At 37.0% G+C, this 27,775-nt stretch overlaps 1 protein-coding gene across 1 annotated transcript; it reads left to right on the top strand.

Annotated features, from left to right (window-relative positions):
- The first annotated feature begins 1,417 nt into the window (after positions 1 to 1,417).
- LOC117919379 (MDIS1-interacting receptor like kinase 2-like) lies at positions 1,418 to 5,605 on the top strand. Its single transcript, XM_034836559.1, has 2 exons — positions 1,418 to 4,734; positions 4,826 to 5,605. Exons 1-2 carry the CDS (start codon positions 1,443 to 1,445, stop codon positions 5,191 to 5,193), a joined length of 3,660 nt encoding a protein of 1,219 aa, XP_034692450.1. The 5' UTR covers positions 1,418 to 1,442; the 3' UTR covers positions 5,194 to 5,605.
- Positions 5,606 to 27,775: the final 22,170 nt, after the last annotated feature.

The raw sequence follows: 27,775 nt of genomic DNA, 5'->3' as shown, positions 1-27,775 counted from the left end.
CAAAGAAAGAATATATTCTTTTTATAAAAAAATATATTTTTTTTACAAAAAAGGAATATATTCTAATTAGGAATATGAAACACTTTCCAACAAAAATCTTGATTGATAACTTGGGTGCAATAATCCATTTGCCAAGTATCTGGCTCTAAAGAAAATTCATCTTGGATTCAGTCAATTTTCCAAATTTTTGTGGTTTATTTGGTTAGATTGCCATTGAAATATCTCCATGGTTGATCAGATTGCTTAGTACCTAGTCCTTGCCTCCATGAGAGACCCATCTTTTTTCTCTATTCCATGTATGTGTAAAAAGCTAAAAAAATGTCTACCTCAGAGATAATGAGGTGGATGAAATTAGTCTATGCTCTAACCAATGACGTTAATATGCATACTCCACCAAGGACATTATGTGAAACTGGGTATATTCGGTCACGGGCATTAAGGAAAAATATAGCTTATGTTTGATTCGGGGAGAATTTGAGGAAAAATGCAAATAAAAAGAAAATAGAAAGAAAAAATAGAAGAAAAGGAAAAATAAATTTAAATTTAATAAATTATTTTTATACGTTTTTTCAAACTAATTTTACTTATTTCTTTTTACTATAATAAGATTAAATACTTTAAAATATATAAATTTTAAATTAATTTTAATTATATTTAAATTTTTTTATATTTTTATAGTGAAATTAAATATGGGAAAACCATTTTTCTTAATATTTTATTTTTTTCTTCTGTATTTTTTGGAAACCAAACATAACGCTATTGACTTTTGACTGATAGGAGTTTCTACTTCACCTCTTGTAAGGTAGGTAATTCTCTTCTAAAGTGCTCTATGGAAGAAAGGGCTCCTTTTGCAGAAGACTTTTTGGAGTTACTTTTCCCAAAGGGGTTCTCCCTCAATTTCTCAACTTTTCCCTATCTACGAAGGGTCCCATTAGTTTGAAAGCTTGGGAAGTTGCCAAGTGACCCCATTTTAATATCAATTTTTTGAAAAAGGAGTGGGGGCATTAAGTGCTTAGAAGATTACATGCTAAGAGGCTAGTTTTCATAAGATACAATTCATGTGGAAAAGTCAAGTTAAAAGGCCAAGTTGGGGCTAGAAAATTTTCACCTAAAGAGAAGGGACTCAAAGTTGAATGCTGGTTAGGTATGATTTCTTGTTCAGTGAGCAGAGATTGCAGCAAATATCAGAAGTAGCAAAAAGGTATTTCTTGGAAAATAAAGAAGATGTTGAATGTTTGAATTCCTTGGTAAAATGGGAAATAATGAGCCCATGTTGTATTTCTTTGACTTTCAACGCTCATGTTCATGAATACATTCACTAGTCTAGATGGTGTGCTTTTACATGTCTTATACCTTTTATATATGCCACACGGGGCAGAACTCTCTCTCTCTCTCTCTCTCTCTCTCTCTGATTTCATTGATAAGAATCTGGCATCAAGAGCATGGCAATGACTCATAGCGCTCCTCTTTTTCTTATTCATATCCTCTTCCTTGCTTTACTTCCTTTGAAAATCACCACATCACCCACAACAGAAGCAGAAGCTCTTATCAAATGGAAGAACAGCTTAATTTCTTCTTCTCCTCTCAATTCATCATGGTCCCTCACCAACATTGGGAACCTCTGCAACTGGACAGGTATTGCTTGTGATACCACCGGAAGCGTCTCTGTGATAAATCTCTCAGAGACACAGCTGGAGGGAACGCTTGCCCAGTTTGATTTCAGTTCATTCCCTAATCTCACTGGCTTCAATCTCAGCACCAATTCCAAACTCAATGGATCCATACCTTCTATGATTTACAACCTCTCCAAGCTCGCTTTCTTGGACTTGAGCAACAACTATTTTGATGGCAACATCACTTCAGAGATTGGAGGGTTGACAGAGCTTCAGTATCTTAGCTTTTACAACAACTATCTCGTTGGTAACATCCCCTACCAGATTACCAATCTTCAAAAGTTATGGTACTTGGACCTTGGATCCAACTACTTACAATCTCCAGACTGGTCTAAGTTTTCGAGCATGCCTCTGCTGACACGACTGAGCTTCAACTACAATGAACTTGCATCAGAATTCCCGGGGTTCATAACTGATTGCCGGAACCTGACATACCTCGACTTAGCACAGAATCAATTGACTGGCGCAATACCAGAGTCGGTATTTAGCAATCTGGGCAAGCTTGAATTCCTCAATTTCACTGACAATTCATTCCGGGGGCCATTGTCATCCAACATTTCCAGGCTTTCCAAGCTCCAAAACCTTCGCCTAGGAAGAAACCAATTCAGTGGTTCAATTCCTGAAGAAATCGGTACGCTCTCTGATCTTCAAATATTAGAAATGTACAACAATTCATTTGAAGGGCAGATTCCTTCTTCTATAGGTCAGCTCAGAAAGCTTCAGATACTCGATATCCAAAGAAATGCCCTGAATTCTACAATTCCGTCTGAGCTTGGCTCTTGTGCTAATCTCACCTTCTTATCTCTAGCTGTGAACTCACTATACGGGGTGATTCCTTCTTCCTTCACCAATCTTAACAAGATATCCGAGTTGGGTTTGTCAGACAATTTTTTATCTGGTGAGATCTCACCTTATTTCATCACTAATTGGACTGCACTGATCTCTTTGCAAGTTCAGAACAATAGCTTCACTGGAAAAATCCCATCTGAGATTGGCCTTTTGGAAAAGCTGAATTACCTTTTCCTGTATAATAATATGCTGTCCGGGGCAATCCCATCAGAGATTGGGAATTTGAAAGACTTGCTTCAACTAGACCTTTCACAAAATCAGCTTTCGGGTCCAATCCCTGTAGTAGAGTGGAATCTCACACAGCTTACTACCTTACATCTTTATGAAAACAATCTCACTGGAACAATTCCTCCAGAGATTGGTAACTTGACATCATTGACTGTTCTTGATCTCAACACTAACAAATTGCATGGAGAGCTGCCAGAGACATTGTCACTCCTCAATAATCTAGAGAGACTCTCCGTGTTCACCAACAATTTCTCAGGCACCATTCCGACTGAACTTGGGAAGAACAGCCTCAAGTTGACGCATGTCAGTTTTGCCAACAACAGCTTCTCAGGAGAATTGCCTCCTGGATTATGTAATGGCTTTGCTCTTCAAAATTTAACGGCAAATGGAGGCAACAACTTCACAGGACCATTGCCAGATTGCTTGAGGAACTGCACGGGGCTAACTCGAGTCCGTCTTGAAGGGAACCAATTCACTGGAGACATTTCCAAGGCATTTGGAGTTCATCCAAGTCTCGTTTTCCTTTTTCTGAGTGGCAATCGATTTTCTGGTGAGCTTTCACCTGAGTGGGGGGAATGTCAAAAGCTCACTCGCTTGCAGATGGATGATAATAAAATTTCTGGAGAAATCCCAGCCGAGCTTGGGAAGTTGTCACAACTGAGGGTTCTGAGCCTGGATTCCAATGAATTGAGTGGGCAAATTCCAGTGGCACTGGCGAATTTAAGCCAATTGTTCAACCTCAGCTTGGGTAAAAATCATCTGACAGGAGACATCCCCCAGTTCATAGGCACTTTAACTAATCTCAATTATCTGAATTTAGCAGGAAACAATTTCAGTGGAAGCATACCAAAAGAGCTGGGGAATTGTGAGCGCTTGTTGAGCTTGAACTTGGGCAACAATGATTTGTCCGGTGAAATACCTTCAGAGCTTGGAAACTTGTTCTCCTTGCAGTACCTTTTGGATCTCAGTAGCAATTCGCTCTCTGGGACAATCCCTTCAGACCTGGGGAAGCTTGCCTCATTGGAGAACCTGAATGTCTCACATAATCATCTCACAGGGAGAATCCCATCATTATCAGGCATGGTCAGTCTAAACTCCTCTGATTTCTCATACAATGAACTGACAGGTTCAATCCCAACTGGCAATGTCTTCAAGCGGGCAATTTATACTGGAAACTCGGGTTTGTGTGGAGATGCAGAAGGATTAAGTCCTTGTTCTTCAAGTTCCCCAAGCAGCAAGTCAAACAAAAAAACCAAGATTCTAATTGCTGTCATTGTTCCAGTCTGTGGCCTCTTATTACTTGCAATTGTTATTGCTGCAATTCTTATACTTCGAGGGCGAACTCAACACCATGATGAAGAGATCAATAGTCTAGACAAGGATCAGAGTGGCACACCCTTGATTTGGGAAAGACTGGGAAAATTCACATTTGGGGATATTGTGAAAGCCACTGAAGACTTCAGCGATAAGTACTGTATTGGAAAAGGAGGATTTGGGACTGTTTACAAAGCGGTATTACCAGAGGGTCAGATTGTTGCGGTCAAAAGACTCAATATGTTAGACTCCAGCGACCTTCCAGCAACAAATAGGCAGAGTTTTGAGAGTGAAATTGTCACTCTGAGAGAAGTTCAGCATAGGAATATCATTAAACTTCATGGGTTCCATTCCAGGAATGGATTCATGTACTTAGTGTATAACTACATAGAGAGAGGTAGTTTGGGGAAAGTACTAGATGGGGAGGAAGGGAAAGTGGAGCTGGGGTGGGCCACAAGAGTTAGGATTGTGCGGGGAGTGGCTCATGCGCTTGCTTACTTGCATCATGACTGCTCTCCAGCCATTGTCCACCGTGATGTTACTCTGAACAATATCTTGCTGGAGTCAGATTTTGAGCCACGGCTCTCAGACTTTGGCACAGCGAGATTGTTGGACCCGAATTCATCCAACTGGACTACAGTTGCAGGGTCTTATGGCTACATTGCCCCAGGTAAACTTGAGATAATTTTTATCCATTTTGTTTTATCTTAGTTGATCAGAATGTGTTATTAGGAAGCTAATTTTGTTTTCTTGATTTGCAGAGCTTGCACTTACAATGAGGGTCACGGACAAGTGCGATGTGTATAGCTTTGGGGTGGTGGCATTGGAAGTGATGCTGGGAAGGCACCCAGGGGAGCTCCTACTTTCATTGCCTTCTCCAGCAATATCTGATGATTCAGGGTTGTTCTTGAAGGACATGCTAGATCAGAGGCTCCCAGCTCCCACAGGCCGACTGGCAGAGGAAGTGGTGTTTGTGGTCACGATAGCCTTGGCATGCACGGGTGCCAATCCAGAGTCACGGCCCACCATGCGCTTCGTTGCACAAGAACTCTCTGCTCAAACCCAGGCTTGCCTATCTGAGCCATTCCACACTATAACCATGGGCAAGCTAACAAGCTTTCAGAAGTAGGTCGAATTGGTTTAACATCCTTACATTTATAGTTGTTGGGTCTTAAGCCCTGTATAGCGAGACATGTTGCAATGTTTGTAATGTAATATATGACTTCTATTCATTCATTAGCATTATGTATGTGTATTGATAGTTCCTTTTTCTTTATTATTTTGATGCATACTTAACCCAATCAATTCACATTGTATATAGTTTGGATGTAGGTGGATACATAGAGGACACAATTGTGGGTTCCTTATAGATTGATACTATTGTTCACAATGGTTCATGAACTCAAGTAGTTGAATAGTGCTGTGTGTGCTACCTCTCATGTAGGTGGGATAACATGTCTATTGCTATTTGAGTGATATGTGTTCTTTTAGATACTATTTTGTAGGAGTTTTTAACCTTGAGGCTTACTTGGGCTAGTGTTTGACTTAGTGATCATTTTGAGTCACATTCGAGTGAGACCCACATAGAGGTTATATATTTTGATGATCTTGAGTGGTTGTTGATTCGACATGTAGACTGTGTATACCTAAGATGGACTTTGTAATATCTTGCTAAGGATAATATTTTTCTTTTTAGTAATTCTAAGGTGCATGATTAAGGCAAATTCTTGGTTAGGGTAATTTTACTTGATTACTTGAATTGATGTTTTATCCTTCTAGGATATGGTAACATCAATTGTTTTATAATGACAAATGTGAATTTCTAACACAAAGGCTAAAGATGTAATTTATTAGTGGATCACACATACTAATTGAATCATGAATATGAGTTCATGGGAAACAAATACAATGATTAGTAGTTTGTGGGAAAACTATTAACTTTATGTAATTAGATGTAATTAGTGAAGTGCAGTCAATTGACTTTAATGGAGTCAACCATTGGTGCCCATTGGTTGGAGCTTGAAGAGAGTGAATAAAAGTAAGGATTACCGAAGCAAAATAAAATTTAAATTTGATTTTTCTATCCCTTATCTCTTTATATTCATTACTCTATATTTGTCTAAATTTATTGTGTTTTCCAAAAGTTTTGAAAAACCCAATTCATCTTCCTCCCGAGTGATTTTATTAATTAATTAGCTTTCAAATTCACACTATATATAAAATAAGATAAAAGATGAAATAATATATTTTATTTCATGTTTGATTCGCAATCAAATTTAAGTTATCTCATCACTTTCTAAATTTTAAATATTTTAATTGTGAATATTATTAATAAAGAAATAAAAAATTACACACTAAATTATAATTCTAAATAATACCTGACATGTGAGATATTTCAATATTCTTTAATAAACTTTCATTTAAACAAATATTACATTTTCATTCAATTTTTTGGAGATATCATTTCCATTAAATATAATATGCACATATATTATGTCTCACTAAAATGATATTTTACCATATATATAGTTATCAAACATGGCCTAAAATATTTTGATAAGGAAAGACAAGACTAGTAAAGCCTTTTAATATGGCCCAATCAAAGATGAACATAAATTAGTATTGGAGAATTTATTTTATTTGAAGGCATCAATGAGGATTTATTTTATTTGAAGGCATCAAGGAAGGGGATAGAAATTTCATTAAATTAAAAAGAAGTCGTAAGCCTATGGGATATAGTCATGACTTTCCTTATCAAATAATGTTTAGTTGATAACTATTGTTTAAAATAGTTTTCTATTTTTTAGAGAAAAAAAACCACGATTAACAAAAAAAAAAATAGAACACTTTAATATTCTTAAAAGTAGAAAACATGGTGTTTTAATAAAACATCTTTAATTTTCTCGATTGTTTTCACTTGTTTATAAGGATGATTTGAATAAATAGTTATACAAATACGACAAATGATTAACAATAAAATATTACATATAAAAGTTATTTTAAAAACATATTTAAAAACATAAAAAATATGTTACAAATATTTTAGATTCTTAAATAAAATTTAATTTACAAAACATAAAATGCAAGAGAACAATTTTTAAAAATTGTTTTTTAAAACTATTTTTGAAAACACTTCCAATAGATATAACCTTAGTAACTTAATAGCACTCAAAGATAATGTAGGACCAACTAAGTTTGCAAAATTGGATAAAAGACTACTTCCAAAAGTAGAAAAACCAAAACAAGTTTTGAAAACGAGCCCTCCAAAATTGTTAACTCTCAACTATAATGATTCAACAAAGATGAAATGATCAAGCCTTAAGCTAGCTTGTGTGGGAAGCTTCGCTCCACGTGTCCTTCCCAAGCTCAAGACCTTTTGGCTGTCCAAGGTAAATAGATAATCCGTTTGGTCCAAGTTAAGCTTTGTTGGTGCAAAAGGAGAGATAGATTTCCTTTTTCCCCAATGCTAGACGAAATGGACAAACCAAGTTGACTGGGACTTCTAAATAGACAAACCAACCCAATAGGAAATTCCAGACATTGGACAGATGATTAATCACACCTAATGCTTGAGTGATAATCTAGATGACATTTACACCTAAAAATCAATGTCAATTAATCGTTACACGCAATCAGCGACATTGACAAATGTAAATGCATAGTCAAGGATATGGTTCGAGATTCTTGCATGACAACCAATAAATGACACGAATCAACAATTCTTGTTTGGTATGATTGTCTATTCCACATTGAGATGATGGCATTGACTACCTTATTAAGGCTTAGTATCCATCACGACGATGGTCATCAATGCAAGAAATACATGAATGCACAATCAACGCTATGACGATGACTCCATATGTTCTATAAAAATCCCTTGAGAAGCATGAAAAAGGTATGCACACGTATAGCCATTCAAAACAGTTAGATTCACTCTTGCTAAATTCCAACTTAAGTTTCGGAGGGACGTGCCTGGACCACCTGTCCAGACATCTTTTTGTGATTGAAAAAAGTATGACTGACTCTAATGAAGCTAGACAAACATGTATCTAGTTGACACAACACCAACATTGACATCGTCTATGGGAACCGACTAAGGATGTCAACACCCTCCAGAAACCAATCATCAACTATGGATGACAAAGATTGTTTTTTTTCTGGTGCGAAACAATGGAGAGACGCCAATGAGAAAATGAGTGGTAGATGCAGACTCTGCATCACCAAACGGAACAACTAAGAGAAGAGAACAAAGAATTGCGGGCTCAAAATGTCAATAGTGGGCTTTTCTTAAAGTCAGCACACTTAAAATCGATAAACAACCTCAAGACGAACTATTAAGGCATTTTTCCTTGAGGGCAAAGAGTTCTCCTCCGATAGCTACTTGAGATGATCCAAGAAGGAGCCTTCGCCAGCTCATCAAACGTAGCTGGACGAAGACACTTAACTCCACTCAGGCATCAAGGAAAATGAGGCGTGGAAGAGGGTCACATTTATCTGACGCAATGTGAGTCGAACTAAGACCTCAAGCACCAGGCGTGGAGGGGTAACCACGTATGTCAGAGACCCTAAGGGCATGTCTAGGTCAGCTAGCTGCAACAAATACATTTGGATGACCCTCTCAACTACCAAAGCAGCAGTAGGTGCAAGTATCGGCGGTGCGAGCCCCTGCCTGACTCTATCAGTCAACATTTGGATGACATACTCTCCACAACGTTTGACCCCCATATCATTAACTAAGAGTCGCCTAGAGGGTTCGTAGTGCCCAAGTTCATAATGTACGACATAACGAGCGACTCGTTTGACCACATCATACACTTCAGGAAGCTCATTACCCTTGACATAGGGAATGATTCACTGATGTGCAAAGTCTTTCTTACCAGCCTAAATGGCTAAGCTCTCTCCTGGTTCCACCACCTCTCACATAATTCCATGAACACTTTTCGGGACGTCTCGGAAGCCTTTGTAGGCCACTACCTATGTTATGCTCGCCAAAAGCAGAACATAACCACCCTATAGAACATTAAGTTGCAGGAAAATGAGACGCTAAGGGACTTTATGAAGAGGTTCAGGCAAACAGTGCTCCAAGTTGAATCCTGCAGTATAGATGCCATTCTGCAGATCTTCAAGTGAAGCATCAGCCCATGCACGCCATTTTTCAAGTCTCTTGCGAAGAAGCTGCTTACAACGATGGATGACCTATTCAGGCGAGTAAACAAGTATTCTATACTCTAAGATGATGTACGACCAACCTCTCAACAAGTCTTGATCACTAATCATCTGTCTAAGAATGATAAGACAAGGAGTTCTAAGCCCTTGAACCAATCGAGGCAAGTTAACAAGAGACGAGACAATTGGTAGCATCATTAAGTGAGACTCACCCTCCTAAGCATCTCTTATGAAAGACTCATCCCAAAAATTCGTAACTTGTTGGGCTTCAAATGGCCGAAGTAAATAAAAAAAGATTCGGCTAGATGGGATTGGAATAGAATATGCTCTTACCATAAGGATCACGATCACACCACAGAACAGTGTAAAAGTTTGTATTACTTAGTAGAGAAACTTATCAATGTCAGGAACCTTAAGCAATACGTTCGCACAACCAACAGGCAAAGAGAAGTGGCACTAGAGGTAACCGTCCAAGCCCCTGCATCTCTGGCAGCTCCTAGAGTTGTCATTAACTATATACACCAAGGTCCAATAAACGATAAGCACAACTTTAGGCAGCAAAGATGAAGGTTGCTTCACGCGACTTTTGTAAGAGAATGGATTAACTCTGTTCAGCACACAAATGGGCTACTCGCCATCTACCCTAGAGAATCTAGGACGTTTGCTATTTGGATTTAATGAAGCTACAATAACCTTTTTGGGTGATGTTGTGTTGTCCATCCAAGCCGACTTGGTCACACTAAGCATGCAATTCTCGATGGTCGATGATTTGTCTTCATACAATGCCATTATAGGACGTGCATGGCTTCACAAAATGAAAGTCATTTCTTCTACGTACCATCAAATGGTGATGTGGACCGGCATTTTTCACGTGCGTCCCCACTCGATCGGCGAGACTCGCTTTTTATTTGTGAAAAATTAATTTTAGAAAAGTTGGAGTCGCCACCTATTTTATTTTTATTTTAAAGGGAAAATAAAACAAGAAAGAAAAAACCCTAAAAAGTGACTCCATAGTTTTGGAAAAAGCATGTCTTTGAAAAACCCGAGTCTAAGTCCGGGGATCAGGTTACCTATTGGGAAGGTACCTCTAGGAGATAGCACCCCTCTAAGCCCTAAAGAGGTCTTTACTAACTAAGTTAAGGGGAATGTGGCCATTAATCAGTTAATTATAGGTACCAAAATAGGCTAGGTGATTTTAGAGAGTGGCATGCCAAACACAATCAAATTGCAATAAAGGAGAGTTAGGGTGCGTACCTGAACCGCTCTTCAAGCGCTATCATAAAACATAAAAGTTAGTGTAGAAATGTAGCACACAACATTTGTTTTATTCAAGCAAATCAGGCATATATCAAGACATCCAAGAATCATGTCAAATATGGATATGGTCATCAATGACATACAAGTCCATAGAGTTCTAAAAAAAATAGATGAGAAGAGAACGTACCTGAATAGCAAGCTAAAGTGCCTTTATAGGAAACAAGTTTGCTTAATAATAAGTGCAAAATAATCTCATATGCCACAAGGAGGAAGCACAATCAATCAAATATCAAGCAAACAATATTGATGAAAATATTATAGATGTCGGGCCCCCACCAAAGCCCTAATTAATTTCGCATGAGTTGATTCTATGAATTCCATTGTTTGGAATCATGAAGTTTGTTCATGCTTATTGAAAATCAAGAAAATCAGTTGAAAATCAAATAAAATAGTGAAAACACGTGCCGGAAGGAAAGTGGCAGCAAAAGGGTGTTGAAATCTAAATTTTATGCCTAGAAATCCCTAAGGATGGAATTTGAAGAAAACTGAAATTGTTTTAATGAAAAAAAAAAATTTTGAAATCCAAATTTAAAATGTATAAGATCACAAAAGGAAGAAAAAGAAACATTGGGAGTATGATGTGTGGCAAGGTGACCACTATGTGAGTGAGGTCTGGAGGTGCACTTGAGACTAAATGGTTGAAACGGATTGCATAGGGAGGATTCTGTAGACCACTAGTTGTCTAGAAAGAAACTGAATGTGTTCGTTTCTGAGCCCATGTTCACTGGATTTTAGGGTGCCACCTCATTAAAAAAAGTATTCAATACAACTCTAGTTTCTCAGGATCACAATCTGAATTATCAACAGAAGCTTCTGGTGAAGACATAATGCTCAATTTCAGATTAAATTTCCTGTTCTATAACTCGTTTTCTCTAAATTTTCCTTTAATGTTTGTGCTTTCTGATCATATAAGTTGCCCGTCTGGTTCCTTGTTTGAGACTCTGCTGAACCTGGAATAATGCTTCTAAAAATCCTCCGGAATATAGACACAAGTGCAACATTCGCTAATAATGACCATGGCATGTCACAAAGGAATGCTTCTTTCTCATAATCATCAATGCAAATTGACTCTTAATGGGCCCCATTGCCTACATCACATCAAAGACTAGACAGATAGGGAGATTCACAATTTCGATAGCTATCTTTGCATTATTTGGGCAGGGCAATCATGTTATGGATATATAGCTCGAAGGTGACTTGCGTTTTGTTCTGTATCATCAGTAGCAGCCTCAAACCCGCCATAGGTTTGAGTGGTATTAAAAGACTCAACATGATCAGCTGTAGGTGATCGAGTAGCCAATTCATCATTGAACAAATCAATAAAAGCTTGGATATCATTGCCGAGTGATCGAAAATCATTAGATAAATCATTAAAGTCATTAAGTATATTACTGATCTCCATGAAAACCCTCCTCCTTGCTTCTGTAGAGCGAACACAAGCTGCCACTAAAATTGGTTAGCCCGGATTGCTAATTTATGCATCCAATCACCATCGGTTTTTCTTGTCCTTTTTGGAACTTCTGGAATATGGATGAAACCTGTGAAGAATGTGGTGGAATTGCCGTCTGCAAGCACAAAGTTTCCAGTTACTTGAAATGCTTCGAAATCATGGTTCCAGTTTACATCTACAGGCATCGACTCAAGTAAGTTCGTATTAGCTTGGGTGGCTTTCGATTCTAAAAGCTCTAACAACAACATGATTCTCAAATATCCGAACAGCAATGTCCAAAATTGAATCAAGAAAATTCTTTAACAACAATCTGTGCTGTCCCTGTTGGAGCCATCGCAGGAGAAACTAAACTAACTGCCAAAAAGGTTCTAGCCAGTGAGATCCCATTCTGATGTTTCGGTTTTGGTGACTGATAGCTTTCTAATTGTCCCTGCAAATAATGTAAACCAATAGTTCCATTGAATGGATTGTCATTCAGAGCAAGGATCCGAATACTTGTAAGGCCATCAAAGAAATCAGCGAGGGTGGTGTCGACTTCGTTGTAATCGAAGAAGGCGAGTTGCAATTCGGATAATCTGCGAGAAGAAGACAATTTTCCATTGAAGTGGTTCATCTAAAACCCCAAATTGCAGAGCATTGAAAGCTGGTTGAAGTTCTGAGGGAGAGGTCCCTTTAATCCCAATCCCTTAACTTGAATCTGTGTAACTCTGTCACCACTATAAAATACACGAGGCCACAAACTCGACTCCACCCGTTGGCTCCTTTCCTTCATTCATTCGCTTTAGCAAGTCACATTTAATTTCGAAGAATATTATATAATCTTCAAGTACGTTCAAATCAGAGGGCTCTAGTTTGTTAACCTTTACACTCTCTAGTAGGTTTTGTTCTTGTCTCTTCCTATTATACAGAAGTTCGAGCAAGTTTCATAAAGCCTAAATTTCTACACGTAGCCACTGCTGGGGTCAGGTTTATCCAAGTGTGCTGCTTCAACAGAATTACCGATGTGTCAGTTTCTCTAAAAATCACCTTGTGAATCAATCCACAATACCGAGGCATGCCATCATCAGAACTTCCTAAGTTTTCAGCAAGTAGGCAAGCATTTATGCTTGAGTCAACTCTACCGATGACAACAAACCCATCCAAATCAAACTTCATAGCTGTTTCTTCTTTTCCATTAATCTCAACTGTATCCTTTCTGAAAGAATCCTTTTCTTATGACGACCTGACAGTAAAACCCTTTTGCGAGAATGGCTCAGAGTTTTGATCATCATCTGATTCTATTGTATTACCGGAATGATTGCTTTGGTAAATGGAGTTCAACAGAAACCACACATTCATGACTCTAAAATTCAGCTTACTAGTAACCAGATGGAATACACCATTTTCTGGTTCAGGCATTCGTTTTTGGTCAGATTCTAGCACCTATCTTGAAACCCCATTATTCCAAGACCGAATTCATAGCCCGACGTAGCTTTCCTAAGAAGTTGGAGAAATTGTTTCTATAGTAGAAAAGCTTTCAAGACCGTGCTGAGGCTCTGAATGTTGAGAGTTTTTCATTACAATTGACGTGAGTTCCTCATCAGCAGTGTCATAAGAGTGACTTCATGAGAAGTTTCTTGCTGTATCAGAATCAATAGCATTAGGGGCTGCTTCATCACTATTTTCCTCCTTCACCCATTGCTGAATTTTTCTCTCTGAATTTCTTGGAGCCCTTTGCGGTCCACAGATGGGTAGTTCTTGCTTCACAAACATTACAACCATTTTCACTTCATGTTTTGCTCTCTCACAACTAAGAATGTTGTAGACAACGAAGGACAATCCTTTTTTCCTTTTTGCAAGACTCTGTCCTTGGAAAGATGGAGTTTGTATCTCAGTCTTAGCCAGCTGGATCAAGTTATCAAAGGAAGCAAACTGCTGGGCTAGTCCATGTGACAGTCAATCATCAGGGGTCACATTCACAGCTTCAGCACAAATGAAACCACAATTAAACCCTGAATGGTATGCTCTTGGAAATGTAAGAATAAACTCCCAGGATTCTGAATAGTTCGATATGCTGGTACATTTTTCGGATTTTAAAACTGAAGGAGATAACTAAGTAACCAGTTCATTCAAATAAACATGGTTGTTCTTCAAACAAATTAGGTAGATGTTTTCTCATTGCATTCTCCGATGCTGAAGCAAGACTTCCAGGTATTCCATACAACACTTTTGAACCACCCTAGTGTAGATGATTTGGTGAGCGTAGGTGGTGGTCCTCGACATGTCAACAAAACGATAAGAAACATATCGTGATATAGAGCCATGAGACCAGAACTCAAATGCTTCAGTTTCAAGATCAACTCTATAGTATACTTCAACCTCATCTGTTGATTGTTCCACTATTTGCCAGTATTCTCCCTCAATATCTTCTACAGAAGGTTCCCACCTTTTGTTGCATTCCACACCATCAGAATTCAAGTTATCCTTAACATTCTTTATTCCAAAATAAAAATTCTTTGAAACTATCAGTATGTTTCTGAATTTCTTCTAACGTGAAGTCTGATCCTGAATGGAACCCAAACCTCTCATCGCTGTCAGAGACAAGGTTTGCTTCAGAAACTTCGGATCTAGACTGCCTCCTTGTTGTTCCCATCCTTGAGTACTTCTTCGTTTTCCTCTCCAGTCTCTGTTTTCCTTTCTCACGGGTTCCCTGTTTTGAAGTGAGTCCATTTGCTGCATTCTCATAGGAAACTTTAAATGTTTTCAAGTGCAGGGCAAAGTGGAATCCAAGAAGGTGGTGGCACAATTCTACATATACCATATGGCTCTGCTTCTGGGCAAATGCTTGCTATATAATTTAGCATATCTTGAAACTCCTCAGTTGGATAGAAAACAGGAGCTTTTTCGATGATTGGCCTACATGCTCTAGCAACAGCTTGATTAATAATTCTATTGCACATCACAAAATTCTGTAATGCACAAATTATCACCATTCTGTGCAGATTTCAAGAAGTTCCCGGATAAAACTGACAAAAATTCGCAGGTAGAGGACTTTAGTACATTCAAGTTATCTGCTGTAACTTGTGGGGTATTTTTTCAAACAGCTTCCGAGCAAATATAGAGTCTCCCATCTTGACACATGCATTGACTACTGCAATCTGACACATCAAACCTAGCTCACGAATTGATGAAAAACATCCCTTAGCAAGCAGCCAAACCACCCAATTCCTGCATACATGTAAACTGAACCACTTTGAACATGTGAGTCATACTCGAACCCACTTTTCAGAACGGCACCCTGTACAAACGAATTGATCCCATGCACCAATAGCTGAGCAGAGGTACGAACCAAGAAGGTGAAAGTGTAGTTATTAGAGACCAAATAACCAGCGGAAAGAAGAATTCTGCTATAAAAGTGAAAGCTTCAATGAGGTACTGAACTTTTGGAATGGGCTCTGATCAAATAGTTGAAGGTGAGGGAGGTTGGGTTCTGAGAGTTGTGACAGGTTGCTGCACTCTTCATCCCTCATACTAGCATTTTTGTCGTCCTCCCAAATCATGCCCAAATATATTAAGACTTAAACGCTGGACAGTCTTGGCTATGATCACTCTTTCCTCTATCGTCCACCTCCAAAATCCGTGAAAACCTCGGTTCGACTTTCTTCTTCCGAAAAGTTTATCATTGCAAACTGGAAAATCAGATTCCTTCTCATTGGTATTTCTTTAAACAAATCCCACGCTCCTCAATCTGTCCTTAATCCACGTATCCTTAACAAGTGAACAAACAGCCGACCAGCTAGAATTTTGAAGTGTTTGATCTCTTTGCTGAATCTCATGACTATATTCCCAAGCCTTGGAGTCACCCCCATATCAAGAATTGATCGCTATGTGACGGGTAGGAAGAAAGGCAAAACAGATATGGTAGAGAGTAGAGGAAACGATGGGAAAACAGACATGGGAGATTAAAAGAAAATAAAACCACATCTCATGATTTTTCAGGCTCAGATTAGTGGGAACATGCATGGAGTTATATGCTTCCGAAGACATTAATGACATCCAAAATCAAAACAAGGCAAACAGGCAAGTAACCAATCTCAACAAAGCAAATTGTGGCCCTTTTCGTCCACACAAAAATCAACAAAACAATTAAATATTCAGGAATCGAACACATGGAAAAAATCAAATATAGGTAAGAATTCCAAAAGCAACGAGATGCATACCTGGATAGCTTTGGTTGCAATGGCTCGGCTTCTGGCTATCTTTCCTCTTCCTTCTGAAGACAATTCCCAGATAAAAATCCTCTTTTTGCTTGTTCTTTCTTCCTCCTCCTCCCTCTCTAGACTCCAATACGTGCTCCTCACAAAAAAGAATCTCCTCCCACAATAAAAAAAAAAACTCCCCATTTTCTTCCTCTCTTACTTGTATATATCCCTTTTTTCCTAAAACCTAAATCTCCTTAAAAAAGGCGAAATCTCCTATTTTCTCTCTTCTTTACTCCTTATCCTTTTTTTAAATCTTCCAATTCAAAAGCAATCTTCCCAATTTCAAATTCCTCTCCAAAACCTTCTAAAGAGAGTCCCATCTTCCTTAAACTCCAATAGTAACTTTCCTTGCAAAAACATGAAATTTTTGAAGTTAAATAATTGAATGAATGGATAAGCAAGTAAATAAATTAGGAAATGGTAAAAATAAATAAAAATAAATAATAAATAAGTTAAGGAAAATAATATAAAGAGGAAGATAACCAATAAAAAGTGAATGATAATCATAAAACTAAAACTAAAAAAATAAAATAAAATAAAAAATAAAATAAAATAAAAATAAACCAATAAACAAAAGCCGAGCCCAAAAGCCATGTAACCATGCAAGTCATACAAGTCACGCTAAAAATGTCCAAATGGGCCAAGTGTGCCTAAATGGCCTATGATGAGACTAAGTGGGCCTAGGGTGGTGCCTAATGGGCCAAGTGTATCTAAAAGCTATCCTAAAAAAAAAAACAAGAAAAGCCTAAGTCTAAGTTAGGGCTGCCAAGGGTCACAATAAGGGATCAAATAATCCCTTAACCAAAATCTCCGAGGTGACTCAGAAAAAGGTAAGTGGTATGAGTAGCCATGGGCCACCAAGGAACTATTGTGGAGCATTGAAAACGAATTTTAAAGACATGTGCTAAAGGGACAAAATTGAGGGTCTACAGGTGAGTTACCTCACAGACGAGGGATAAGTTGATCTCCATGGCAGCTAGTTAGCCGTGCGACAATGCTATTAAGTGACGCTAAAGTTCGAACATTCGGTCGGTAAAGAGGCGCATTCGGAGCCATCAAATGCAAGAGAGCAATAACAGTTACTGAGTCCAACGGAGAAAGATCCATTTGCGGCTGATCTGCTCCAATCACTATTCCTCTCACACGACATAGATCAAATCACCTACACCAGTTCCTTACTTACGTAAGATGAACTGGAACTGCTAAGGAATATGCTTTAGCGCAATAAAGACATTTTTTCCTGGACTCACTCGGATATATCGAGAATACATTCGGTCATGGTCTCTCACAAGCTTAACGTCTTACCCACCTCGCGGTTTGTCCGACAAAAGATCCGGCGTTTTCATTCGGACAGATAAAAAAATCATCTAGATAGTAATTGACAAACTATTAGCAGTTGTATTCATCAAAGAATTCAAATATTCGGATTGGTTGGCCAATGTGGTGGTAGTCCCAAAGAAATATGGAAGGTAGTGAGTCTGCGTTGATTACACCAACTTAAATGATGCCTGCCCAAATGATAACTTTCTCTTGCCTCGAATAGATCAGATAGTCGACGCCACCACTAGGCATGGGATGCTCTCCTTTCTAAACGTCTTTTCCAGATACCACAAGATCCCTATGTTTCAGCTAGATGAGGAGAAAACGGTATTTGTCACAACATAAGGGCTGTATTATTATAGAGTCATGCTGTTTGGACTCAAGAATGTTAGCACTACCTACTAGAGACTAATGAAAAAAATCTTCACGCCCCTGATCGGCCAAACTGTGGAAGTCTACATTAATGACATTGTTGTAAATAGAGAAACCCGAGCTGAGCACGTCCAGTACTTGGAAGAAGCATTCTGTCTTATGCGGGCATACAACATGAAACTCAATTCAACTAAGTGTGCCTTCGGCGTTAGTGTAGGGAATTTTCTAGGGTTTATCGTAACCTAAAGAGGAATTGAAGTTAATCCAACTCAAGTGAAAGTCGTCCTCAAAACACCCGCTCCAAGTAGCAAAAAGGAATTGCAACGCTTCACAGGTCATCTCACAACTTTGGGTCGTTTCATAGCTCATTTCACAGATAAACTGAGACATTTCTTCATCACACTTAAACAGGCAAGCATGTTCAACTGGATAGACGAGTGTAAGTAGGCATTTGAAGCAGTCAAATGCTACCTCACTAAACCACCCATTCTAAGCAGCCTTAAGTCCAGTGAAGAACTCTACATGTATTTGACCATATCTGACTGCGTTGTCAGTGTCGTCCTATTTCGGCATATATGAGACAGGGAGCAGAGACTCATCTATATGTGAGCAAAACAATGGTGGATGCTGAGACTCGGTATTCCCAAGTAGGGAAAACTGCTCTAACACTAAAGAATGTTGCTTGAAAGCTTCGCCCATACTTCCAAGTTCATCAAGTGACCATACTTACAAACCAGCCGCTCTGAGTCACCTTGCACAAGTCGGACCTATCCGGATGAATGTTGAAATGGGTAATGGAGTTGAGTGAGTATGGGATCAAGTATTAGTCGTGGTTATCCTTAAAGGACCAGGTTATAGCCGACTTTATAGTTGAACTCCCTAAAAAACAAACACTTGTGACCGACCGCCTTGGAAAGCAATGGTAGACACTTCATGTAGATGGAGTGTCTAGGGTGTTTGGATCTAGAGTAGGTCTGGTCCTGCAGTCACCAACAAGGGAACTAATAGAGCAAGCTATCCATATCAGTTTCTCGACTTCTAACAACGAGGCAGAATATGAAGTTGTGCTAGATGGGCTAGATCTTGCCCTAATGTTAGCCGCAACCAAGTTGGAAATCAGGAGTGACTCTTGGCTAATTGTCAGATAGATTCAACGAGAGTACGAAGCAAAGGATGAATGTATGACCCGATACCTCGCCATGGCGGAAGAACACTTGAAAAAGCTAAATGAGTGGATCATCACATGGGTGCCACGATAGGAGAACAGAAAGGTCAACACACTAGTTGGAATAGTTGTCACTCTCCCCATAAATGAGACGATAATGTTGTCCATCTACCTCAAAGTCATGCCTTCAATCACTCCCAGGCCAATATGCAATACCAATAAAACAGACTTAGGATGGATGCTCGACATCATAAAGTATCTCTAGATAGGGAAAGTACCAAAGATACGAAGCAAGCACACAAACTTCGCATACAAGCAACACATTTCACTTTAATTAATGATCAACTTTATAAATGATCATTTAAAAGCCCATACCTAAAGTGTTTGAGTGAGTCAAAGGCCAAATATGTCCTAGTCAAACTCCATGAGGGCGTAAGCGGCAATCACCTAGGTGGATTAACTTTGGCACACTGTGCCTACACGCAAGGATACTATTAGCCCACCATGAAGCAGGACGTTAAAAGCTATGTTAAAAGATGCAATTGGTGTCAACAATACGCTCTCATTCCTCGTGTACCTTCGAAAGCCCACAACTTGGTCACAATTACTTGGCTGTTTGCGCAGTGGGGGATGGACATAGTCGACCCCTTACCCACTAGAGTAGCACAAAAGAAGTTTTTGCTCATTGCAACTGACTACTTTAGTAAGTGGGTGGAGGCAAAAGCCTATGCGAGTATCAAAGACAAAGATGTCTCCAAGTTCATTTGGAAAAACATCGTATGCCAATTTAGAATTCCATGAGCAATCGTAACGAATAATGGGCCCTAATTTGACAGCACAGTTTTTCGAACATTTTGCTCAAAGCTAAACATCAAGAATTTGTACTCAACACCCTGTTATTCACAAAGCAATGGACAAATAGAGGCGACAAACAAAACCCTATTGAATGCATTGAAGAAAAAATTGGAATGAGTGAAAGGAAAATGGGTAGACAAGTTTCCCGGAGCCTTATGGGCCTATCAGACAATATCCAGCTAGCCAACAGGAACCACTCTCTTCGCCCTTACTTATGGGATGGAAACCATCATTCCAATTGAAATTGGCATGCTTACTACCAAAACAGCCATGCAAAGGCTGGCTTCGGGCGGAGATGAGAAGAGTTCGGACACTTGAATGAATCCTCATTGATGTTTCCCGAGACGACGAAGGGCTTTCTCATCTCGTGATAGGAAATTTCACAAACAGAGGAAAGTTTTTTCATCCAAGCCCAAAGCAACGGTTGCAGCAAAAGTTAGTGGTGTTGGCCTGGATGGAGAATTCAGATCAGGTGTTGGACAAACTTTCTTTGAAGGAGAGAGGTCAATAGCAATAGATTCGGATAGGCGCTTAAGCTTCCTCTTATGGAATTCGGCTCTCAAGTTGGAGGTCATTTCCTTTTCTTTTTCCTTCTCACAAATAATAGGGGGCACTAGTCATTTCACCCCTATCTTGTTTCATCGTTGGAAAACAAAGATGATAGAGAATATGAAGATGGCGAAGTAGACGATGAAGACAGAGTGGTAGGAGACAGATTTCTTGCCTTTTGGATGGGATGAGCGACATACTTCTTCTTCTAGGCAGGAGGACAGACAATGGAGTTAGAAGTCAAACGGTTAATAGTTGGAGATTTCCTCAATGTTCTCTCCTAGCGCTTCTTTTCCCGTTTCTCTAGACGAGCCTGACGTGCTTCAGAATCCGCCAAACGAGCAACCTCATGGAAAGACAAATCCTTCAGCACAAAATGTTCGTCAGGTACTAGAGACGGAGGAGCATGTACAACACACTAAATCCTTTGGCTCATTTTGACTGTATAGATGAACAAAACTACATGGAAAGATCTAACTGGAAAAGCATGTACAACACACTACATCCCATCAGTATTTGGGTGATGTTTGGATGAAAAAAGATTGGAGAGATTTATGTGAAGTGAAGAAATTGTTTAAAGAGGGAAGGAAATGGGAGACGGAGCCTTACAACAAAATGTTCCTTGGTAAAATATATCATGTTATTCGGAAGGTCAACGGATGATAGAGCCTTGACATCTATTAGTTGAATTGGAATGGTGTCCGGAATACGAAAACAAACCCAAAATTCTCACTCAAATAGGACACCAACTGGACGGTCCGGTCTAAGGTGGCTGACTCTAGTATTTTTCTATCCACCTTGTTGAGGTCTTCTGTTGGCAGAAGTAACTCCTTGTTTGTCCATTAAACTAAATGGATCTGGGTCATGTGGAAACCTGTGCGATCAACATAGTTGTTAGAACCAATCACTCGACCCATCCATCGTTCAACGTTGCCTCAGTGACATATAAATAAACCTAGATGGACTATAGTCATAGTTTAGAAAAATTTACCTGCCAAAACTTATAGAATAAGCTCCTTCACCGATGACAACAAAAAACGTGAGACAACGACACAAATACAATGACGACATAGGAGCGAGCAGGGGGATCAAAAAACGCTAAATCTGGGCATCAATACGTCCATCTCCTCCCCAAGAAAACAACAGGAGTGATCAGAAAGGCTGAAAAGCCCAAAATCTGGACATCGATACGTCCATTTTCTCTCCAAACAAACAAGACCAATACAATTCGAGAAACAATAACAAACACTACAAATGAACAAACAGATGGTAGAAAACTTACCAAAGTCAAGACTAAAACACTCTCTAGTGGATAAGAGATCCTTCGATAGCAAACTAATTGGCAACGACGATGAAGGCAAATGGGAACAACTAGTGGTAAGCATAGTGACGATGAAAAAACAATGCATGCAAGAGAACACTAAGTGAGAGAAAGCCAAAAGGTGAACCAAATGGGTGGAACCTCGCTATTTATAGGGAACGAAAAACCTAGGTAGCCTAAGAGACACGCTGTCTAGCAACACTTACCAAGATTAGTGAAATGACACATCGCCTGACAGCCAGCCTTGGTCGATGTGACCCATCATTAAATCACCAAATGACACGCATCCTTTGGCGCTCAAAAACTTGAAAAAACAGATAATTCATCATGTTCCAGCTCGTCAGCTACCCTATCGGACAGAGACAGACAAATTAGGGGACGTTGTGGGAAGCTTTGTTGCACGTGTCCTTTCTAAGCTCAAGATCCTTTGGTAGTCCAAGATAAACAGATAATTTGTTTGAACCAAGTTAAACTCCGTCTAGTGCAAAAGGAGAGATAGATTTTCTTCTTCCCTAATGCTAAATAGAATGGACAAACCAAGCTGGCTAGGACTTCTAGATATGCAAACTAACCCAGCAAGAAATTTCAAGCATTAGATAGATGATTAATCACACCCAATGCTTGAACGACGATCTAGATGACATTTACACCCAAAAATCAATGTCAATTAGTCGTTACACGCAATTAGTGACATTGACAAACATAAATGCACAATCAATGATATAGTATGAGATTCTTGCACGACATTCAACAAATGGTACCAATCAACAACTCTTGTTTGGTATGATTGCCTAGTCCGGGCTGAGATGATGGTATTGACTACCTTATTAAGGCTTAGTATCTGTCACGACAACGATCATTAGCGCAAGAAAGACATGAATGCATAATCAACATTGTGAAAATGGTGCCATATGTTCTATAAAAACCCCTCGAGAAGCATGAAAAAAGTATGAGTGCGTATAGCCATTCAAAATAGATGGATTCACTCTTACTAGATTTTGACTTAAATTTTGGAGGGGTGTGTTTAGACCACCTGTCCGGACATCCTTTTGTGCATGAAAGAAGTTTGATTGACTCTAGTGAAGTTAAACGAACCTGTATCCAGTTTGCACAACACCAACAACTTGGCTTTGTGTACTTGAGCCAACTTTTTCCCTTTTTCATCATTCCACTGCACTTTTAGCTCTGGCTTTCTCTGCCCTCTAGACATTCCACCTCGTCTCATATGCAGCAAACCATTCAACTTTCCGTCACCTTCTACAATAGCAGTCTCTAATGCTCGCCCCACTACTGATGGTGCCTCATTGCTACACAAACTAGTGTACTTGAAGTTGGTATCCATTAATGCTGGAAATGAACATAACCTTTTCTATTGTATCAGTTCACCAATTTTCTAGGAATGGAAAAAATAAACCTTAAAAATGGAAGAAAATCCATGATCGTTCCCAGTCATTGAAGGTCAAGATCGAGTGAATCAAAACCTTAAGGCTACATTTGGTTTTTGGAAATTACTAAGAAAAGAAAAAAGGCTAAGAAAAATTATTTTCTTATTTGGTTTCAACATGAAAAATATGAAAAAAAAAGAAGTTAAAGTATAATTAAAATTACTAAGAAATTTATATATTTTCAAATTATATAATTTTTAGGCAGAAGAGGAAAAATAAGGAAAATGAATTTAAAGTAGCATATAAAATAATTTATTAATTTTAAATCTTTTTTTTTTCTTCATATTTTATGGGAATGAACCAAATATAGCCTTAATGTCTTGCGAAAGTATATGGTTTGATTTACAATAAAAGAGTTGTTTATGATCCTACGATGAAAAAAAATTACAAATTAATGTAATTCCCTATTACATGGTACAAGTATTCTTCTAGTCTATTTGACAATGATTTTAGAAAGCACTTTTAGTCTAACAAAATGTTATTTTTTTTTTTAAATGTTTGACAAAGTTTAGGAAACATTCTTAAAAATCTAAAAAATCACTTGTATTGGAAAATCATAACATTTTATAGAGAAACACTTGATGAGCAATTTTGTATAAACATTTTTAGAAAAAACACTTCTACTAAAAACAATTCGAATTGAAACACAATCAAACACACTCTTAGTAACTTCATACACGGTTCGCAAGGTAAAGCTTACTTGGTTTCGAATCAAAATTTATGATAATTAATTTTTAGCTGAATTTTAATTTTAGTACAAAGTGGGTTCTATTTATTAAACATATAATTTTTTGACATCTTGTGAAAGATTATTTTTATTTTTGGAAATTTAATTGTTAGAGAAATTAACTTTACAATTTTCCTATTAATGAAATAATTTAAAAATTGTTCACCTTTTAAAATAACTTATCTTATTAAAATGGTAATAAATTTTGTGTGCTTCTAAATGAAAAAAATCAAATAAAACCCACAGCCAAACCCTTTGTAAGACGCTTCCAAAATTGATCATATCCTATTGAGAGTTACTTATGTACGACTTTAGCCCTAAGGCATTTAATGCTAGAACTGATTATTGTCCAAATTTAGTTTGGATGGTTGTTTTATTTTATTTTATTTTTGGAAAATTAGGCTTAAAATAGAAACAATAAAATATAAATTTAATGATCTCAAATCTTCCTAAAGAAAAATGAAAACTTTTTTCTAAAAAAGTGAAAATAAAAAAGGAATAAAATCACATAAAAGATTTAGGACTCAAATATAAAAGGAATAAAATATTATAAATACCAAACAAATATCGTTATGCCTCAAATTTTTGGCAATCACTCATGACTCTAGATAAAAGATTTGTCCCTAAGGTTACTCTTATCTAAATTAGCAATCAATCCTGATAACATGATTTTTCTTGAACAAATCTTCATCAAATCTCAAATAAATTTATCAATCTAAGATTTATGAAATAATTTTTTTTTCTTTTTCTTTGTAAAACCAACAATCATTTATTCACAAGTATAATTAATCTACTAATCATTTTACTCCTAGAATTCAGGGCGTTATCTTGATAATTAACTTGATTTTTTTAAAAATAAATTGATATCAAATCTCAAATAAATTTATTAAGTTAAGATTTATAGTATGATTTTTTTTTTCTTTATCAAACCAACTATAACTTGTTCACAAGTATAATAAATCTACTAATCATCTTACTAAAAGTGATAACCCAAATATTTACAATAATCTCTAAGTCCAAAATATTTCCAAAACTGTTTTACAAAAATAACAAAATATGATATAAGTTACAAAAGTCCATATAACTCACTTTAGTACATGTAAAAAATGTAATGTAAATTAAAAACAACCATTATTATTATTCCTTTACTTTCTAGGATTTTTTGAAACACTCCCAGATTTTCGCGTTACTCAATAGGATGCCTTACACCCAAATAGGTTTTTTTTTTAATACTTAAGTTAATATAATACAATCATATACCAAAAATTTAATATTACATTTACATTATATATATATATATATATATATATATATATATATATATATATATATATATATTAAATTAAACCTTAACCATACAAATTTAAACCAATCAAAATTATCACTTTTCTTATTTAATCATATGTATGGTATATCAAATAATTCTAAATTTGCAATATAAATAAGTTATTTTAGAACCCCAAACCAAAAGGTTTGGGGTTCAAACTAATTACCATCCGGGTAAACTTGCCCTTGTTAAATAATATGCACTAAACCTATATATAGTTAAACTCATTATATAAAGAAAATATTAAAAAAATATTTTTAAAGAGCAAATATGCAAAATTTTCTTTTAATTGATTACCAAAAATATAAAAATTATATAATTTTCTTGATAGTGTTTATAATATCATTAATAATTTATTAAATATTAAAAAATTGTACATATGTCATAATTTATTTTATATTATTTAATACAATTGAATTAAATGGATCATAATTTTAATATTAATATATATTTTAAAATTATACATATTATAATCAAATATCATAATATTAGATGTAATTTAATAATAAATGTACACTTATAAAATTCATATTTTTATCGATGCATACAATATTATTATCAAATATGATAAATCATATTATACATATATCAAATTATTTAATAAAACAACTTAAAAATATCATTATACTTTTAATTGTTGTAAATTTATAAAGTGGAAGGAGAAGAAAATAAGAAAGAGAAATTAGAACGTAAGAAGAGAATGAAATAATTTCATTAGAGGTGTCTCCCTTTTATAGGGAGTCACAAAGAGATATACATCAAAATGGATGATCATCCACAAGTTCCCATAATCCGATAAATTCTTATATTTTATAACACTCCCCCTTGGATGATCATAAGAATATGCCTCATTAAAACCTTACTAGGAAAAACCCTATGGGAAAAAACCATAGTGAAGGAAAAAGAATACAATATTCTTTTGGATTACTATAACTGCCTTGTTAAAAACCTTGCCAGTAAAACCTATTGGGACAAAACCTGGACGAAAGAAAAAAGAGTGCAGTATCCAAATTATCATTCTCCCCCTCATGTAAACATGATTATGATTTCTTCAACATTTCAAATGGTAGATATCTCAATCTTCGCATTCCAATGTGATACCTTAACTTTTTCAATGTAGTTGAAGGTAACGCCTTTGTGAATAGATCTGCTAGATTATTGCATGACCAAATTTGTTGAACGTTGATCTCATATTTCTTTTGGAGCTCATGAGTATAGAAGAATTTAGGGGAGATATGCTTAGTTCTGTCACCTTTTATGAATCCTCCTTTAATTTGTGCAACACAAGCAACATTATCTTCATGTAACACGGTTGCATTGCCTATGATGGAAGGTAGTCCACATGTTTCTTGTATATGTTGGATCATTGACCTTAGCCATACACATTCACGACTTGCTTCATGAATTGCAAGAATTTCTAAATGATTTGATGATGTGACTACCATTGTTTGTTTGATAGATCTCCATGAGATAGCAGTACCATTATAATTAAACATGTACCATGTTTGTGACTTACCTTTATATGGATCTGAAAGATATTCTGCATTTGCATATCCAAGCAATTGTTGCTTTGATTCCCTTGAGTAAAATAGACTCATATTAGTAGTTCCGCAAAGATAACACAATATATGTTTGATACCATTCCAATGTCTTCGAGTTGGAGCGGAACTGTATCTTGCTAATAAATTGACAGAGAAAGTAATGTCTGAATGTGTACAATTGGCAAGATACATAAGTGCACCAATAGCACTAAGATATGGTACTTCAGGACCAAGTAATTCTTCATTTTTTTTACAATGACAAAATGGGTCATGTTTCACATCAAGTGATCTAACAACTATTGGAGAACTTAAAGGATGTGCTTTATCTATATAAAAATACTTCAAAACTTTCTTAATGTATGTTGATTGATGTACTAAAACTCCTTTTGGAAAATGCTCAGTCTGCAGGACGAGACAAAATTTTGTTTTTCCAAGATCTTTCATCTCAAATTCCTTTTTCAACTAATTTGTTGTTCTTGTGAGCTCTTCAGGAGTTCTAATAAGATTTAAATCATCAACATACACTGCAATAATTGCAAATCTGGTTTCTAATTTCTTAATGAAGATGCATGGGCATATAGGGTTATTCATATACCCTTCTTTTAGCAAGTATTCGCTAAGACGATTGTACCATATGCGTCCAAATTGCTTTAATCCATACAAGGATCGTTGTAACTTGATTGAGTACATGCTATGAGGCTTTTTACAATTTGCTTTAGGCAATTTAAATCCTTCAGAGATTTTCATGTATATATCATTATCCATGGATCCATATAAATACATTGTAATAACATTCATGCGACGCATATCTAGTCCTTCTAGGACTGCCAATTAAATTAAGAAACGAAATGTGATTGCGTCTGTGACGAGAGAGAATGTTTCTTCATAGTCAATACTAGGTTTATGCGAGAAACT

Source organism: Vitis riparia, chromosome 7 (genome assembly GCF_004353265.1).
Source record: "Vitis riparia cultivar Riparia Gloire de Montpellier isolate 1030 chromosome 7, EGFV_Vit.rip_1.0, whole genome shotgun sequence".
Taxonomy (NCBI): Eukaryota; Viridiplantae; Streptophyta; class Magnoliopsida; order Vitales; family Vitaceae; genus Vitis; species Vitis riparia.
Note: the sequence above shows the minus strand (reverse complement) of the source record. Positions and strands in the feature narration are given on the sequence as shown.

Coding starts and splice junctions, on each gene's coding strand:
- LOC117919379 (XM_034836559.1), top strand. CDS start 1,443: ATGGCAATGACTCATAGCGCTCCTCTTTTTCTTATTCATATCCTCTTC. Junction 4,735..4,825: donor TTATGGCTACATTGCCCCAG/GTAAACTTGAGA, acceptor CTTGATTTGCAG/AGCTTGCACTTACAATGAGG.